At 37.7% G+C, this 19,883-nt stretch overlaps 1 protein-coding gene across 2 annotated transcripts in view; it reads right to left on the bottom strand.

Annotated features, from left to right (window-relative positions):
* The window catches only part of DISC1 (DISC1 scaffold protein), a 190,458-nt gene that overhangs the window by 30,539 nt on the left and 140,036 nt on the right, over nt 1–19,883 (bottom strand). Inside the window, exon 11 of one of the 2 annotated variants that reach the window (XM_081944275.1) lies at nt 14,344–14,617. The exons of the other annotated variant lie outside the window; for it this stretch is intronic. Coding sequence (XP_081800401.1) covers nt 14,344–14,617 — 274 coding nt within the window. The remainder of the gene's footprint in view (nt 1–14,343; nt 14,618–19,883) is intronic. 2 annotated transcript variants of the gene reach the window in all.

Below are 19,883 nucleotides of genomic sequence, written 5' to 3'. Positions count from 1 at the left end.
TTAATTTTTAGTAATTAGTGATTAGTAATTTAGTAATCTCTAGAGTGCTATGTTAAATAAATAATTGATAAGGATAATAAGGTACATACATGCGTTGGTTTGATGAGAGAAAATTTGATATAATTAGAGAATGATTTTTTGTCAATAAATAATAACTATAACAATAATGAAATGACAAGGGATATAGTTAACAATATGTATATGTACTGGTTTAATAAAAGGAATTGGGATATAAATTGTAAACAGCGATTGGGAAAGGAGGATTAGAAATCTTGTTATCAAACATAATTAATTTTTACTTAGAACATGCTATAAATGGGTAATGTTATTGTATGATATTAGAAATAATTAATGAAATGCTACTATGTGGTTGTGTTTTTAATTTCTGACTATTTCATGCAAAAGGATGTTAAAACAACCACAGTCAAATGAGAAGTATGTATGTTGACAGTAAGATATATAAAGATTTTTGATTTAAAATATATAATGTGATTTGAATTATAAGTAATGACTATGAAAGAGATGCATGAAAGTTATTTGTAACTAATCGACACACTTCTACAATATGATTAGTGATTAGTAATTTAGTAATCTTTAGAGTGATATGTTAAATAAATAATTGATAATGATAACAAGGTACACACATGCATTGGTTTGATCAGAAGAAACTATATATAATTAATGAATTTATATTAATAAATAACAATTATAATAATAACAATGAAACGACAAGGGATATAGTTAACAATATATATATGTATTAGCTCAATAAAAGGAATTGGAATACAAATTGTAAACAGCAATTGGGAAAAGAGGATTAGAAATTTTGTTATCAAACATAATTAATTCTTACTTAGAACATGTTATAAAGATGTAATAGTATTGGATGATATTAGAAATAATTAATGAAATGTCATTATGTGGTTGTGTTTTTAATTTTGGATTATTTCATGCAGAAGGACATTAAAACAATTATAGTCAAATGAGAATTGTGGGATCTTGATAGTAAGATATATAAAGATTTTTGATTTAAAATATACAATGTGATATGAACTATAAGTAATGACTGTGGAAGAGACCACTCCCAGCAATACTGACAGGCAAAGCATTAGAATATAAACTGATAGCAAACTGCTGTCCTTACTAGCACTGATGTTGTTACCTAGTTTAGGTAATGAACCATCGGCAAGAAAACAAACAAGTTCAGAAAGTACCAAAGACTCGTCATGACAATTCTGAGCTACAAATATTCTGCTTTATGGAATTTTCTACTTATAAGATACAGGCTTATTTGTCTTGTCTAATTGCTGATATCATGTTGAATTGCTCAAATGGGGAGTAGGGATTTTCTTATATGATTAAATCTAAGTCAGTGATGGTGAACCTTTTTTGGCTCGCGTGGCAAAAGTGGGGGGAGTGCAGGGGAGTCATGCGCAGGCATGCCACACCCATAATGCTATGTGCATGACCCTAGCGTGCATGCGCACACAACCAATGCTCCCCCCCCCATTTTGCCATGTTTTTTTCACCCTCCCTAGGCTCCAGAGGCTTTATAGGAGCCTGGGGAGGGTGAAAATAGCATCCCCTGCCCCTCCCCAGAGGCCCTCCGGAGGCTTCAGGAACTTCCCTGAAGCCTCGGGAGCGTGAAAAACCGGCACTATGGGCAAACCAGAAGTTCAGGAATGTAGGGCCATTTTTCGTCCTCTGGAGCCTTCAGGAGGCTTCCCTAAAGGCTCTGGAGGGCAAAAAACAACCCTACGAGCAAATTTCCAGTTTGTCCGTAGGGCCATTTTTCATTCTCCGGAGCCTTTAGAGAACCTCCTGAAGGCCTCTTAAGGCTCTGGAGGACGAAAAACGGCCCTACAGACAAGTCGGAAGTATATTCCTGAATTTTCGGTTTGCCCATAGGGCTAGTTTTCCGCGCTCCGGAGGCTTCAAGAAGGCCTTCAGAGGGAAAAAATGGCCTCAAAAGAAGGCCGAAGTCAGCTGGCCAGGGCAAGCCTCGCGTGACCTGACAAATGACTCCATGTACCACTTGTTCGCCATTATGGCTCTAAGCTAACCAAACTACTGAAAAAATACTAACTAGACTTCAAACCTATTAGGTTTAAAATTTTCTAGGGGGAAGCAGCTTTTCCATAGCTCATTCAAGAAATTGAGTTCCCTTTATTTGTCCCAACTTCTGCCAACCTAGCAGTTCGAAAGTAAAAATGCAAGTAAAAAAATAGAGGTCACCTTTGGTGGGAAGGTAACAGTGTTCTGTGTGCCTTCGGCATTTAGTCATGTCGGCCACATGACCACAGAGTCATCTTCAGGCAGTGCTGGCTCTTTGGCTTTGAAACGGAGATGAGCACCACCCCCTAGAGTCGGGAACAACTAGCATATATGGTATGTGTGAGGGGAACCTTTGCCTTTTTATGCCAAGAAAAATCTTATAATTCTTCATATCTATATAAATTCTTTATTTACTGAACAAGAATTGAAGTGCTCCAGCAGTATAAACATTGTTTGTTCATGTTGTTGTTTATAAATCTTATGTTAAGAAAAATGTTTTGAATATAAGAAGCCTCTCCAATAAAAGTTAAACAGATTTCCTATTTATGATGAAATTTATTTGTGTCTGTTCAGTGTCACACATATTCCAGTGTGACCATGCAGTTTGTTTTCTGATGGGACTTCAAAGGATCCTTTAGGATTTTGAGCACCCCTACTGCTTTTGATAAGCATCACAAGTGGGGGGCAAGTTTACTTCCTGGAGACCATATGCTATCTCCTGGTGTCTAAGACAGCCCCTGTTCTCTTGGCAACTGTTACTGCTAATGGCTGGACATTATCTATGAATAATTATTATTTTTCTAGAGACAGTGTTTCCATTAATTGGAGAAGACATTCTATGCTTCTCTTATAATTCAACAAATTCAGACATATTGACCCTCGCATGCTTTGGTCTTCTTATTTTAATTTGTCTAGTATAATTTAATTACTTTTACCCTGGATATTTTACTCCTTATATTACACCTTTCCACAATGAGAAAACATGAGCTTATTTCAGTATGAGTAGACTATCAAGAGTAAAAACACAAGAGTTTTCATCCTACCACTGAACAAATGTTTTATTGATTCTAAGAAAATGTCATTTTATGCTGACTGTACACCGCCCCGAGTCCCTTTGGGGAGAGGGGGCGGTATAAAAATCTAAATAAAAGTAAAGTAAAGTATACATGCCCATGGACTCAGTGAAGAAAATATTTTTTCTAGTTGAGAAATTACTAAGTATAGTGTGTCTTAGTATTTATGAATGTAGGTAACAAGCATTTATTTATACCGAAGTTACGGAATTTAAGCTGTATGAGAGTATTTATGAATGTAACAGGGGGAAAATATCCAAATATGCCCCTTGTAGCTTAATATGGCTTTCTGAGCCATTAAAATTATTTAACAAAGTCATTGAAGAATAAAACTATTTAACAAAATAGTAATTAGCAATAAAATCATTTTATCACAGCTATTAACATCAGAAGCAACTGTACCATCCTACTTTAGCAAGAAAAAATGCATGATACTCTATTAGAGATGTAAAATATGACACTTTTCAACAACCACAAAAAAAAAAACATTTCTCACAATCGAGGAAAATGTTCCTGATTGATCTTTATATACAACTAGGACCAAAGGTGCAAAGAGTACCAAAAAAAGCTGAATACCAAATGAATTTTTCCCATAAGGAATAATGTAGTGAGTCATAAGACAACCGACAACAACAGGTTCTAGCTTGTGCATTGAGTACCAAACAAATGATAAGTACCAGGACAAAATTTTTGAAGTCAAAATGCATTGAGTACTAAATTCAATGAGTTTCAAAGCAGTTGAGTACCAAGGCACCACTGCGTAGGATTTCTTTTCTCTTCCTCTCAGTAAAGAAGGCAAAATATAGACTCTCAATACAATTCTTTTTACTGTAAATAAAGAATTTAATTAATTTAAAAATAGAAATACATGCTTTCCTAAAGACTTTGCCCTTCATATACCATATATCAAATCCCAGATCTAGAGGCTATGTTAATCTATAGAAATCTTCTGTAGTCTGCTGACAACAGCACTACAGTTAGTTAAAAGTAGCTAACTATTGCAATACACAATGCAGAGTAGAATGAAAGCCACCAAAAATCCTTTAGAGATTCTAGGCCTATTTAAGGCCATCTCTTTTATCATCTTTTTTAATATAAATTTTATTAAAAGTTTTAAAATGAACATAAAACTAACACAAACTAATGCAGACTAAAAACAACAAAGAAAGAGAAAGAAAAAAAGTGCAAGGAAAAAGGATAAAAGAAATAGAAGCTAATTTTTCTGGATGCAAACACATGCATTAATGCAGAAGATTTTAAAAACTGAAGCACAACTGAAACCAAAGGTTCTTCTTTGGGGACTAGTGGATTAGCAGCAAGAAAAAAAAGATGTGGAACTTTGTTTCATGACAACAATTATTATACGCTCAAAAGCTTTGACACGGCCCACAATGAAGGAATGATTGGTGAAGATGATGGTACTTGCAGAGCTGCTTAAATTAACTTATTTGACTAGAGAAAAGACATCTATATTTAGGGCTGACTGGAAACACTTTATAGACTTTTTGCATGAAATGGCAAAAAAATGCACTTAGGACTTGTGGTTTCGATGGTGGGATAACAGAAATGGCAAGCTTCTTTTTCTATGATTTTTTGTAATCATAGAATGAGAAATAGCTTTCTAATCATACTTGTATTTGCTGCAAAGACAATTGGAAGCTATCTCTTTCTTCTTAGGGATGAAAACTGAATATTCATCCTGAAACATACTATACAGCACAGTAATTCAGTTGTTCCTCCTTTTAAAATACAATACAATAGTAGAGTTGGAAGGGACCTTGGAGGTCTTCTAGTCCAACCCCCTGCCTAGGCAGGAAACCCTATACCATTTCAGACAAATAGAGATCCAACATCTTCTTAAAGACTTCCAGTGTTGGGGCATTCACAACTTCTGGAGGCAAGCTGTTCCACTGATTAATTGTTCTAACTGTCAGGAAATTTCTCCTCAGTTCTAAGTTGCTTCTCTCCTTGATTAGTTTCCACCCATTGCTTCTTGTTCTACCCTCAGGTGCCTTGGAGAATAGTTTGACTCCCTCTTCTTTGTGGCAACCCCTGAGATATTGGAACAATGCTATCATGTCTCCCCTAGTCCTTCTTTCTCTTAAGCTAAACATACCCAGTTCCTGCAACCGTTCTTCATAACGGTTCTTTGCCCATCTCCTCCTGCCCCCTTGCATAGCTTTTGGCTTTACTTACTGCCTCAAATTACCAGAAAACATTTTCCTAAAATGTGCTTTATATTGACAATGAAGGAAGAGGGCAGGTAAATCAATGATCGTAATATTAATATTTGTACATATTTTCAAAAAGGTCAATTCTCCTTATGTGCCCTCAAATTCAGTAAAAGGTTAAAGTAAAATAGCCTAAAGTTACAAATCCCATCAAAGATGCAACAGTGTTGATAATACTGGTGTCAGGATAACGTTCCGTTTTGTGGACACTCAAATATTGTATAAATTTCCTACATTATAAAGAGTAGATTATTTCTTGCTTTTCCTACTTTTTTTGTAGCACAAGATTGAAGGAAGCTGTGTAACAGAGGTTTTACAGCCTATAGGAACTTCTTTCACTTAGTGAAATGGGAATTGTTAAATAATCGTTATATTTTTCATTAAACTAATATCAACAAAATGGACTTTTGGAGTATATCTTAATGTGAAAAGAAATTTGGTTATAAAATGTTTTATTTATTTTTTAAAAAAATAATTACCGGTATTTTTTAAAAATAATAATAATAATAAAATGGAAACAGTACCTTCCATTTTGGTTATCGCCTCTATTTTTATTCAGTATTGCAAAATGCTATAGGAAGTTATCACCCAGCCCTCTCCCAGAAAAATGAAATATCCTAGGAAATATTGAAAAGGCAGAATATTTCTCTGGATGTGAAAAGAAACATGTTTCAAAAAGACAAGGTAACTCTCCCTGCAGCTTCCTGCCCCCACCTTTTGTCCATGAGCCATTAAAGCCTGAGCCAGTCCCGTTACATAATAAAAGAGTTCTCCCCTTCAGCTCCAGGGGGATGGGAATGAAGGCATGATAATATAAGCCTTTACTCAACTGACCACATGGCATCTGAACTCAACCAAACCTAGATTCAAAACTCAGCCTAGAGGGTTGCCCTTGCATGGGCCCATGTGAGTCTGACAACCAATCAGAATACATTTCTTACACAGGAACAGGAAACAGATAGGTGGGGCCGAACAGATTATAAAAAGCCCTGCAAGCCCTTCTTCAGCCTCTCCCCTTCCCTTCTCTTCTTCTCCACCAACATTGAAGCATGTGATCACCTTTTCTGTTCAGGACTCAAGCCATGTGGTCCTGTCCACCATTAAAACCATCTTTCCAAGCAGCCTCCATGTCTCCAATGTCTTTTTCCCCACTTGGAGCCGAACCCAAAAGGACATTTCTTTCAACAATGCCAAGAACGATTGCCAATGGGTCAAATTAATACTGCATAATGGGGGAGGGACATTTTCCCATTTCCACAGAAATCCTGTGGAGGATTCATTTTAGTAAGTCTTCCCATTTTCTGATTTTAAGTTTCTTGGAGAAGTACTATTCCCAGTACAGTATGTCCTTCCTTTCCTTGGGCAAATGTTTCTTTTCATTTTTTTCAGCTTCTCAGTTTTGCAAATCTGCACAGTATAAATAGAATGAGAGACGGAAATTGGCTCACCCTAGGGGAAAAAAGTCAAATTCCCCAGCATCAATTCTCCAACCTTCATAATTAGGAGTTGCTAGTGATCAAAACAGAATAAAAATATGCTGCTAGATTCTAATTATAATTCCAAATTAGTTGGAGATTCCTTTTGGTAGTAAAGTTTTCAGTTAACATATCTATGAATTTCCATGCACTTTTTTGGCACAAATGCACATATTAGTAATTTTACCTAACATACAGTTTTTGCCAGCAATTTCCCTTAATGCAAAAACCTTGGTGCACTATTTACATGCATTATTTGTAGGTATATATTCATGTAAGGTTTCTCTAATATTTATTTTTATTTTATTTTTAATTGACAAAGGGTATTGCAGTTTGACTACCTATGAAGTTGCAATTAAGTATGATTTATTTTTCCATTATTTCAAAAATGTGAAATTGTCTAAGTTTCTGTACAAACACAAACTAAACAATTTGTCTCCTAATCCTTCTCCAACATTGTGTATCTGCAAAAGCAGTGACTACAACATTTAAAACATTCTTAAAGGTGCTCTACAGTTTTCTACACGTGTTTTCAAAAAGTACTTATATATAAAATCACAAGAACATGTCAAGTTTGTATCACCTTCTTGCATTATTACATGGCCTTTTAAAGACTTTATTGGCATGGACATGCTCCATTAGATTCCTTGGGGATTTCTTGGACAGCATTGTTAAGGATAGGTGATAATAGTGAAAAAGAGTCAAAACATTTCTCATTAGACAGTAAAATATTTAGACAAAAATGAATATTTAGTGGGCATGGAATCATGTTCATTTACAAATTCCTGGAATCATCCTCTTAATGAGAAAGTCAAACAGAATATCAAGGACTTTTGCAAGGGGAATAGTTAATTATCTAATCATAAAGCGCCTGATTTTAGGGTATCAGTTCAAGGAGGCAGGGAAATCTTACAATGTTCTCAACATGTAAGATGAATTCCCAGAACAAAATAAACTGATGCATCCACTTTGGACAGCTCCCGTCATGTATATATGCTCCTCAAAATAAGCATGATATGGAAAAAGATCGGGTTCCACTTAACAAATTTTAAGGTGGTAAATGTGTAATATATATATATATATATATATATATATATATATATATATATATATATATATATATATATATATATATATATATATATATATATATATATATATATATATATATATATATATATATATATATATATATATATATATATATATATATATATATATATATATATATATATATATCCTTCTATGTACATTTTTGATCTTTAGTTTGAAAAACATGCCCAGCTTTTTTTATTTGATGGCAATCGAAGCACTTGGAAAGGTTAAACTCCCCCAGCATGACTTCTCCAGTCCCTGCAATTAGTAAGTGTTAACTATACACAGAAATATGTACTCTGCAGGAGATCCTGACTGCAGATTTCCACCACCTGTCTAATTAGATTTCTGGGATCCAAATACATGCATATAATTTTTCATTACCTAAGAATGGTAAAGTAAGTTATCCCATCGTATTATGAAGATAGAAACTAAGCACCTTGAAATGATATCAGCAATATAATTATTCTCAGTAATAAAGCTATGGGACAAAGCTATTTAGGTCAAACCTGAAGCAAATTATTTCTGAGAAGCTTTTCCAAAACATTCCAGCCTCCTCTATACAGAAGACAATCTTAAAGATAGAAAATACTCCGAACCAACTGCCTGAAACGAACTTTTCTGAGATCCATATTTTCCCAAAGTAATTTGCAATTTCATCATTTCTGAGTGGGCGATCCTTTTCTCTAGAAAGGAATGAGGGACAAAGCATACCGCATAAGAACCAGACATGTATCTCTGGTCTTAGAGGGTTTGTTGCAGGAGTTCATACTTTCAAATTGATTTGGAAGGTGCGCTTTGGGACATATAAGCCTAAAAATGTCAGCCTGATTTCATTGATGTAGTTTAGGAGAAAGTTGCTGTGCTTGCACCTGTAGGAAGTCTTAAATACTGGTTTTGAATCATTTAAAAAAGGCTAATTGTTCTTCTTGAATGAGAAAGAAACATATTAGCTGGGTCACACATAATTCTAAGCTATAATGAATGAGTTTTCATATGCTAAACAAAATACATTACAGCTTTATACTACAATACAATACAATAGCAGAGTTGGAAGGGACCTTGGGGGCCTTCTAGTCCAACCCCCTGCCTAGGCAGGAAACCCTACACCGTTTCAGACAAATGGCTATCCAACATCTTCTTAAAGACTTCCACTGTTGGGGCATTCACAACTTTTGGAGGCAAGCTGTTCCACTGATTAATTGTTCTAACTGTCAGGATGTTTCTCCTCAGTTCTAAGTTGCTTCTCTCCTTGATTAGTTTCCACCCATTGCTTCTTGTTCTACCCTCAGGTGCCTTGGAAAATAGTTTGACTCCCTCTTCTTTGTGGCAACCCCTGAGATATTGGAACACTGCTATCATGTCTCCCCTAGTCCTTCTTTCTCTTAAACTAAACATACCCAGTTCCTGTAACCGTTCTTCATATGTTTTAATCTCCAGTACCCTAATCATCTTAAGGCCATTCTGAACATTTCTACTTATTATTGCAAAATCAGACACTTTATTTTGTATTCAGTACTGATCTGCTTCTTCTCTACCTCAATTTACCAGGAATTTTGGACCAGAAAAACTTCCTTGGAAACCCAACTACTGTAATCTTCTCCTGTTTTTGGTTCCCAGAATGCTTGCAATGCATTCCAGTAGGCACTTTTTATTTTATTTATTCATCAAGGACCAGGGTATGATTAAGGTGCTAGGCTGGAGGTTAGCGTTAAGGACCCTAGTGTTGCCCTTGGGCGGGGTAAGTTCCCATCATTCGCTCCAGTTTCTGCCGGAGATATGAAAGGAACTTCCAACTGTGCATCCCCCAGGAAATAGTGATGTCACTGGCTTATCCTTTCAACCCGGAAATGCCTCAGCATTTCCAAAATGAGTGTGATATGGTATTTATTCATCATATTGATATAGCTGCCCATCTCATAAAATATGACTCTGGTTGGTGCACAATAAAGAAATTAAAAAACAATAATATAGAAAACAATCAACCATTAAAAAATGTTAATGCAATTTTAAAAAGGCAAGGAGAAAGCTATAGATCTTAATAATAGAGCTTCTTCCACAATTCTTCATTCCCCTGGAACCCAGACTGATGATACAGCTAAGTCTAAAAGGATTTGTAAAATGCTAACAGAGATTGAGCAGGATGTTCCATAAGGCAGGTGCTATGCAGAAAAGATGTGCTACCTCTTCTGCTAGATCCAGGGGTGGGATTCTGCCAGTCCGGACCAGTTTGGGCAAACCGGTAGTTCTGACAATCACCGGTTCGCTCCGGTGATCAGATGGGCCCACCCGCCTGCCCTCTTTTCCTACCTTTATCTTCTCAACTGATTCGCACAGCAGAGTGAATTGCCATGCCTCTGTAGTGTTACTCCCCCCCAAAGTAACATGGAAACTAAAATTTATTTAAACTGCAGCATGCATCAGGTGCATGCGTGCACGCAAAGCGCATGATCACCAAACCGGTTGTTAAATCAGCAGGATCCCACCACTGGCTAGATTTGATGGGCCAGGCAGATGGTGTGTGTGTGTGTGTGTCTGTGTTGTGTATGAGTGTATACCTTCTTTTGAGAGTAGGCAACAGAATTTCATTTTTAATGTGGGCCAGTATGCTCACAGTAAAAAAATAAAGGTTAATCTCCTCTCCACTTCTCATTTCATCCCATCTCATCTTATCTCTGCAGTTTGCACCAGCTGAAGTTTCTGGATGCTCTTCAAGGATAGCCCATGTAGAGCATATTACAACAGTCCATCTGGGAGGTAACCAGGGCATGAGTGACCATGAGCAGAGTTTACCAATCTAGGAACTGGTATTATTGTAGCACAACACAAACTGTACAAAGGTGCTGCCAGCCACAACTGCCACCTGCTCTTCAAGCAGGAGTCACAAATCTAGAAAAACTCCCAAGTTGCACACCAGATCTCTTTAAGGCAGTGTATCCTGATTGGCAATCATAGCAGGCCATATCAACAGCTTCAGTTAATAGGTGAAAATGTCCCATGTGCATCTTATAGAATCAGGGCTCCATTTGTGAAAGGTGATTTTCAGTCTTGCTTATTGGAATTACCATACAGCAGACAGAAAATATCCTGAAGCCATCTCTACTGTACCATATAAAGATGTGTGCGAAAAGGAAGTCAACAACTTCCCTGTACAGGGGGTGACACCATTAAAATAATATTTGAAGACTGGTTGGATAGCCTTTCCTGCCCGCTCAGAGGCTGAGAACTGTTATGGCTGCTTTTGCCATAAAACAGGGGTGTCAAATTGGCGGCCTCCAGACCAGATGTGTCACACGCAGGTCACGCCCATCCCAGCTCCACGAATGGGAAAACTTTGTGAAATGCCATGTGACGGTAATGTGACATGGCGAGTTTGACACCCATGCCATAAAAGAACAAAGATATACGTAGTTCTTATCCTTGTCTATCTAAGTGTTTGGGGACTTTTTCCTTTCTGAGGGAAGTCCAATAAAGTTGCCAAACTCTGTTTTGCTAAAAGGCTGCAATTTGCCTACTACTTGTAATTTAATTCAGAACTAAATTTATCAGGCCGATGAGAAATTCTTAATGTATTTGTGGCTTGCCTTCTCATAAATTTCAAGTAATCACTAATATGTAATGAGACACCATTATATAATTCAGAGTTGATTTGCTTTAGCTATATGCATAGTTGATTAAGTATTCATTTAATTTTGGGAAAGACAGTAGGTTACCAGTAACAAGTAGCTTTGAAGATTAGCTTTGGTAAAATAAATTACCTCCCAAAATAATTCAGAACTTTTCACCCATATTATTGAATAAAATAATTATAGCTGAAGGAAGACTTTAAAAAAAGAAAAGTCTTATGGTGCACTGAAAATATTGAGTACATTTTTTCAACCTTAATACCCATGACTTCTGGTTCTCTCTATTCTCCTCAGTCTGAGGCAGCTAAGAGCTAATACTTTTTCATTCTTTTCAATAAACAATAAATGCACACCAATGTCAGATCCATCCAAAGACTCACTTTATCAGGAAGAGAGGAAAGGTAAGGGGAGAGGAGAAGAGAGAAAAGGAGAGGGAAAGAAGAAAGGAGAGGAAGATAGGGAGGGATAGAAAGAGTAGGAGAGAGGGTATGACGGGGAAGAAGAAGAGAGAAGTAGAGGAGAGGAAGGCGAAAAAGAAAAGGGAAAGGAGAGGGGGAACAAAGAAAGTAGAGAAGGGGGGAGGGAGGGAGAAAAGGAAAGAAAAGTAGGGTTGTGGTAAAATAAAATAGGTGTATGGGATGGTAAGCAAAGCAATCTTGATTATATATTTTAATTTTTATATGGAAAAATGAATGTTCAAAATTGTTAATACACAATGTGAATAATAACTATGAGAATGTATACCTGTAAATGTATGTATGGGATTAAAAATAAAAAAAAATTATAAAAAAAAACATAGTCTCACTTTCTCAAACTTATAGTTTTCATTTTGCAAGGCACTGCCTGGAGCCACCAACAGCACTTTCAAAACACTCCATCCAAAGGACTATTTTGCACCAGATAATCTCTCCCCAATAAGGTCTTCTTTGAAAGACCAGATCAAACCTACCTTTTATTTTATAAAAAAAAAACAAAGACTCACTTTCTCAAACTTATAGTTTTCATTTTGCAAGGCACTGCCTGGAGCCACCAACAGCACTTTCAAAACACTCCATCCAAAGGACTATTTTGCACCAGATAATCTCTCCCCAATAAGGTCTTCTTTGAAAGACCAGATCAAACCTACCGTTAGACATCTCAATCTGTACCTTCGAGCCAACCCTGATGCCTGAATTGAGCCAGCCCATCCCAATCTGGACCATTTTAGCTCACCTCCGATGGAAGGTTCCTCCATGTATAGAACACTCAAGGAAATGGACTACGACATTAATAGATAAATTAACAACTGATTTGAAAAGTATTAAAATGAATAATGTGGACATTTTCTGATGAAGTTCTTTTTTTTACTAATATAGTATACCAATAGGCACTTTTCTTCTTTGGCTCTTTCAATTGCCCAGGAAACATTTTGGAAAGACTGTGGTTGGTGAGAGGGGGTACTTTTTCCTCTGAATCAGTAATATATAAAGAACATTGATATATGGAGGTTTCTATCTTAACCACTGTAAAATAAATCCCTGTGATTGAATTTAAATGGATACTGAATGGCTCTACAATTCCTTTCCTTTTCTCCCTTGTTATATTCTAGCTTTGATATATACCCTGGATATTTGTGTAGAAAAGGTTTCTAGTTTTTAGGTTTTTAAAAAACTTAGACATTGTCCTTCTGAAGGAGAAAGACCTTGAAAGAATAAAACAGAACTGGCACCTTCACTATTAAAGGCGCAGATGCAGCCCTCTGATTTTGCTCTTGTTAGACGTACGCTTTTATTCCAAGCAAGTTCAAGACTCATAAAATAATGATGTAGTTTAGCCAGGAGTCAGAATGCGTAGAGAAAACAGGGTATTTCGCAGAAGAATGCATACTTTCATTTTAGAAATAAACAGTCCTTTTGTGATACAAGCCAAAATACTTGCAAAAATTTAATTGGCTCATAAATAAGTTTGGGCTACTTCAAACCAGCCTTGCTTGCTTCTTCTCTTCTTCCCCACTGCCCGATCCCAACTTATCAGTAGCAAAAAAGTGGCATGAAAAGGTGGTTCATGTCTTGGCCAAATTAGAGCTTGAGGCTTGCCAATAAGAAACTTCAGAGCACAAAGACTCAATTATAGATTAAATTTGCCAGGAATTTGGGGTGGAGGCAGCAACTCGGAAACTCTTCAGTGGAAGAAAAGGGAAGACTTCAGGAGAGTTGACTACAGGGAAGGTTAAACATAATGGCTGGTAGGGAAACATCCAGAATGGCCCTCAAGTATCTCATACTGATTCTGAACTGAGAGTTCTTTAGGTTATCTTGAATGCTGTCAACTGAAAGGATAACATGAACTACAAAGCAAGAGAGAGAGAGAGAGAGAGAGAGAGAGAGAGAGAGAGAGAGAGAGAGAGAGACAGAGAGGGAGGGAGGGAGGGAGGGAGGGAGGGAGAGAGAGAGAGAGAGAGAGAGAGAGAGAGAGAGAGAGAGAGAGAGAGAGAGAGAGAGAGAGAGAGAGAGAGAGAGATCACACAAAGAAACAACCTTCTACTTGAGATAACACACCTCATGCACAGTGGGCATATGCCAATTGGATGTTATTACGGGTATTATGATAATCAATGAAAGTCAACATACGGTAAATGCATCAAGCATCCCTTTCTCACTTCATCAAATGATTCTAATAAATAATTCACTTTTGTACTACTAGGCTGGCTTGCTTGCAGGCCAAAATGGAACAAGCCTCATCAAAACTGAAAAGAATGACTGCTGGAGACAAACTGGAAAACAAAACAAATAGAGAAAAAAAAATATACCTCTTTCAGTTCGCAGGGCATACTTTGGTGTTTCTTCCCAATAAGAGAGTATCGAAAAGATTTTTGCTTGGAGCTATTAACTGAAAAGCAATTTGACTGTTCCCACTTTGAGGTTAAAAAGGCATCTTCCATATCCTCTGTTTCCTCAGTCTGGCTCTCTTCTCCCTCCGAAACATAAGAGCCATTTTTGTTGAGCAGAAACCCATGGATCAACAACTGACAGGCCTCTAAGTCAACTTCACATACTCTTTCTAAAAGATGGCTTCTTCCACAGCTGAGAGAAAAGGCAACATAAAAATAAATAATTTGATTAGATAAAAAAAGCTCATGTCTCATATAACATGTCAGGATTCTCTTGGTTTCTTTTCGGGCATTTTGTTTTGACCATTTTAAAAACAGTTCTAATAAAGGATTCAGTAGATATGTTCCCATGTCAGTTTATTATATTTTTACCCCATCTTTATTACTTTATAAGTAACTCAAGGAGACAAATATACCTTCCTCTTCCTGTGTTGCCCACAACTACAACCTTGTGAGGTGAGGTGAGTGGCTCTATGACAATTCACCGTGGCCAACTCAGCACAGCAGCCTCACCATGGCTACCTTGCCATGGGACAACATACTGCAGGGCAAGAGTTACACTAATATCAAAGAAATGGACAGAATAATTAAAGGAAGGATACAAAAGGAAGGACAAAATGAAACGTAAATGACAGAACTTAAAATATTTTTTTATTTATTTTAAATAATTAAATTGAATTGTTAAATTGTCCCACGGTGAGTTGGCGGTGGGAAGTTGGCCAGAACGAATTGGCCCGTTCCAGATTTTGGGCTGAGAGAAAGTGACCGGCACAAAGTCACCCGGTCTAAACAAAATTGTTTGTTTAGAATAATAGCTACTTATTTCAGTATGGATTCTGGTGAGTTTGGTTACTATCAAGGAGCTTGTTTAACATCAATGGAAACCTGCAGTGAGGTGCATATTCATTTAAGAAGGGATGGTCTAGTTTGTACTTCATCCTATTCTGCAACTCTTTCAAGAAATCACAACATTCAGTTTGGCCTCATTCAAACTGTATGCTATCTATACAGTGACCAGGATCCAATGCTCAAGGCTACCATGGGAGCTTCAGAAAAGCATGAAAGCATTCATTTTCAAGAGTAAAAATACTACAAAGCATGAGTCAAGTCTTTTTAATAGGAAGAAATAAGTCAACACTGGAGTCCATCTTAGATATGCAGGATGTAATATAAAGCCACAGTCCTCTAAAGTAGCTGCTGAGAAGAATGACCCAGTTATTTTGATTACAAAAGAATTAGGGACACATAAGAGTACATAGCAATTCCAGCTAAATCTTGTTAAAATAACATAACCTAGTTTCTCAAATGAGCAAATGATAAATAGAAATAATTTTGAAGCTAAGGAAAAAATGTAATTATATGGAAGTATCAACTTCAATTTGTTTAAAATTTGTACACAGTAAGGCTAAATTCTTTATTACATTTGGTATCTTTTCTGCAGAGTATATATAAATGAAATTTCTTCATTAAGAAAACATGCAGCTGAACTATTTAGGGTATGACTATCTACACCAGTGTTTCTCAAACTTGGCGACTTTAAGTCCTGTGGACTTCAACTCCCAGAATCCCCCAGCCAGCATAGCTGGCTGGGGAATTCTGGGAGTTGAAGTCCACAGGACTTAAAGTCGCCAAGTTTGAGAAACACTGATCTACACGTAAGAGTACCTGTAATTCAGACAGGTTCAAATGTAGGTAAGAGTTGGATTTAACAGTTTCAGACACAAGAAATAAACTTTTTATTTGTTTAATTTTCCCAGCAACCCGTGCTACAACCCTCATGCAACCTGATGCTATATGTAGTCCTCAACTTATGATAGGATTCCTCCTCCTTGAAACCAGTGGCCCTCTCTGTCCAGAATGTGAGTTTGCTGTCTTCAAAAGAATGATCCTCATCTTTCACATGCATATGGACTGCTGCATCCGGTCCTGATGAGTTTGTTGTCCTGCATTTGGGAAGTGGTTGTTTTGTTTCCTTAAAGTTTTCAAAGGAAAAAAAAACCAAGAAAGTCCAATTGCCTTTGGAAAAAGCATGGGACAACCATGACCTGGATGATTGAAAATTCCCATAGACAGTGAGGTTGATGGTACTGAAGCTTGCTTGCCCTAGAAGTCTACTGCTGTGTTCAGCAAGACTGGAAGCACACGAATGAGGATTTGGTTGACTAAAAAAACCCGTTGAACCTCAAAGCAAAGGGATTCTGCCACCCTAGCAATTGGCTTGCTCTTGGAATAGGGGACTTCCGAAAGGAAGCCTAGTGGCTGACCCTCAACATGATCGTTGGATGACAATACTGAAGGAGATTTCAAACACAGGCATAGATGCAGAAGTATCAGATTCAGAAAGATCAGCAAGGGTTCTGCTAGATGATGAATAGGGTGGATCTTATGGTTCCATGGCATTGGACAAAATCTACACTCAAAGAAAAGTCCTGGAGCAGAGAACATCCTAAAGATATGACAATGACACCTGCAACAGCTGTCTTTGATGCAGTAGGCCCAAGACATCATTAGTTGGCAGAATTTGAGTTGGCTCACTTAAATGTGGGAACTAGAGCCTGCAACAAACCCAAATATCTACCTCGCTCCCAGCAGCAGCAGCATCACAGCCCCAGCAGGTATACACACAAGATTAGAGGCACCTTCATATATTCTCTCTGTAATGTGATATATGGCATCATCTGTCAGTGATGCCCCTCTGGAGTCTAAGTAGGACAAATAGAACAAACTTTATACAAAACTATTAATGGGCATAAAGTTTGCCATCTGCATTCCCCCCAAAAAACCCACCCAAAGTACTATCAAAACAGTTTAACCTCCCAGAGCAATCTATGACAGACCTCAAAGTGACTATTTTGGGAAAATGGAACTTCAAACATTGAGTTTAACTCAGGAGCAAACACTACTAAATGTTTTAGTGTAGAGAAGAGCAACAATAATTAGGGGATTGGAGATTAAAACATATGAAGAACGGACACACACTTCCGGTTCCTGTAGGTGACGGACATGTTGTCCGCTGCTCGTCTCCCTGGTGGGCTCCGTTCAGGAGCACAGGGGGCCCTGGAGGGGTCTCCTGCCGCAGGGTGGCTTGCTGGAATCCCCCAGACTTGGTGGCAACTGGCGGGGGTATTTCCAGCCTCGCCCCAGGAGCCGGGGGCATGAGGCAGCTGCGGGCTTTCTGCCCTTTCACCGAATGGGCTCTGGGAGGAAAGAGTTAAGCGAAAGAAGAGCGGTTGAAATGCCGGTGGGGAGAGATCCACCCTAATCTCCTTAATCATCACTAACAGATAAGCAGCAGACTATTGTAAGTTTTTGTTTAATCCATTTGAAACTGGAAGTTTAGAGGGGGGTGTTTCTTTCGCTTTACCCCCCCCCCCCCGGACAAAGTGGCATTTGAACTATCTCTATATATATTGGAATGGAGAGAGAATAAAGGCTGACTTGCCACTTGTACTAACTATCTGAGAATGATCATAGTTGTAAGAGGTGATTGCTGAACTGTTTTCTTAAAAGGATTTTTTTTATGAAACTCCTTGTTCTTCTCCCTGCGAAAGGAGGAGCCAAGATGGCGATCCTCCGTCTTTGTTTTTGTACCTATAAATGAAGCCTGCCTTTTGAAACTACCTTCGAAAAAAAAATCTCTGGTAATTGTCTTAATACCCCCTCTGAAGGCGCTCTGGACCTCTCCCATTACGTGGTTTTCCTGATTAATTCTGACTATTTAACTTTTCCTCTTTCTGGTGTACCTTCATGCCTTGGAACTGTGAAGGAGAACTAACTTTTTACTTTTGAATTTGCCTACCCCTGGGACCGACACTGCTGTGAGCTCCACTGATGCCATTCTCTTTGTAAAAGACTTATCACCTCTGAACACAGATAAATGGGGCCCAAAAAACCTCCAACGGGCAAGTCATTCTTGGCTCCTGCCTCTGCCACCTCCAGTCCAAGCATGCAGCAGATGAAGATTACTTCATTGTTACAACAAGAAGGGACTGGAGAGAACTCAAAAGAACTATCTGTTAACCAAATGTTTCAGGAAATTATGAGGGGTCAAAATGAGTTAAAAAAAAGAGGTGACAGATCTTAAAGATGAACTCAGAGCTGTACAACATTTAACAGAAAATAAACAAAGAATTGGGGTTTTGGAGGAGGGGGCAGCTGGATTGGGGGAGGAGGTTAAGGCAGTCCGGAAGGGAAATTTAGAATTGGAAAATTTTATGGCAAAAATAGAACTTGAAAGAGTGTCCTTTTTTCTCAGATTCCAGAACCTACCAGAGACAGAAAATGAAGATCTTAAGGATATTATGAGTACAATTTTAGCAGAATATATTAAGAGAAATAAAGAACAGTTGTGGTGGGATATGGATCTGGTTTACAGGAATAATTCAGCATATGCTAGAACACATAATGTTCCAAGGGAGGTACATGTTAAGTTTCTTAGGAGGACCTCAAGGGATGAGGTGCTAGGGACTCAAAGGGAGGGACCATTAAAATATAAAGATAAAGAAATTACCATCCTTAAGCAAATTCCAAAAAAAAAATAAGGGAAAAAAGGAGGAAGTATTCCTCCTTATCAAATAAATTATACAATAAAGGAGTTTGGTTTAGATGGTTATTGCCAGAGGGAATGTTGATTTTTTGGGAGGGAAACAGAATTAGAATTAATACAGTGGAGGAGGCTCAAGACTTCATTAAAAAACATAGTTCTCTTCTAGAGGACGAAAATAGGGGAGGTGGTGAAAAAGGTAGTAATGTGCAAGATATGAAGGAGGGGGGCTGTGGCTCCATCTGGGGACAGGGAGGAGGGAGCAATATCGAAAAGGCTCAGGTCACAAAAAAATGTATTTGAAATACTATGATAATTGTTGATATACTAGAAAGTGACAAAGAAAGAGATGACTGAACATATGATTGATATAATGTAAAACAAGATTCTGTTTATGCTTATCTTTTATACGTTGTTTTTAACATTGTAAAAATTGTGAGATTTGGGGGGATTTCTACCATTAGCACGGGAGCTGCCAAAATTTTCTTTGTACCCTTTTTACCTTTCCCTATAAATGTTCAAAAACCAATAAAATTCTTTTTAAAAAAACATATGAAGAACGGTTGCAGGAACTGGGTATGTCTAGTTCAATGAAAAGAAGGACTAGGGGAGACATGATAGCAGTGTTCCAATATCTCAGGCGTTGCCACAAAGAAGAGGGAGTCAAACTATTCTCCAAGGCACCTGAGGGTAGAACAAGAAGCAATGGGTGGAAACTAATCAAGGACAGAAGCAATCTAGAATTAAGGAGAAATTTCCTGACAGAACAATTAAGCAGTGGAACAACTTGCCTCCAGAAGTTGTGAATGCTCCAACACTGGATGTTTTTAAGAAGAGATTGGATAACCATTTATCTGAAGTGGTAAAGGGCTTCCTGCCTGAGCAGGGGGTTGGACTAGAAGACCTCCAAGATCCT

Source organism: Natrix helvetica (assembly GCF_964273705.1).
Source record: "Natrix helvetica genome assembly, chromosome: 2".
Classification (NCBI taxonomy): Eukaryota; Metazoa; Chordata; class Lepidosauria; order Squamata; family Natricidae; genus Natrix; species Natrix helvetica.
Note: the sequence above shows the minus strand (reverse complement) of the source record. Positions and strands in the feature narration are given on the sequence as shown.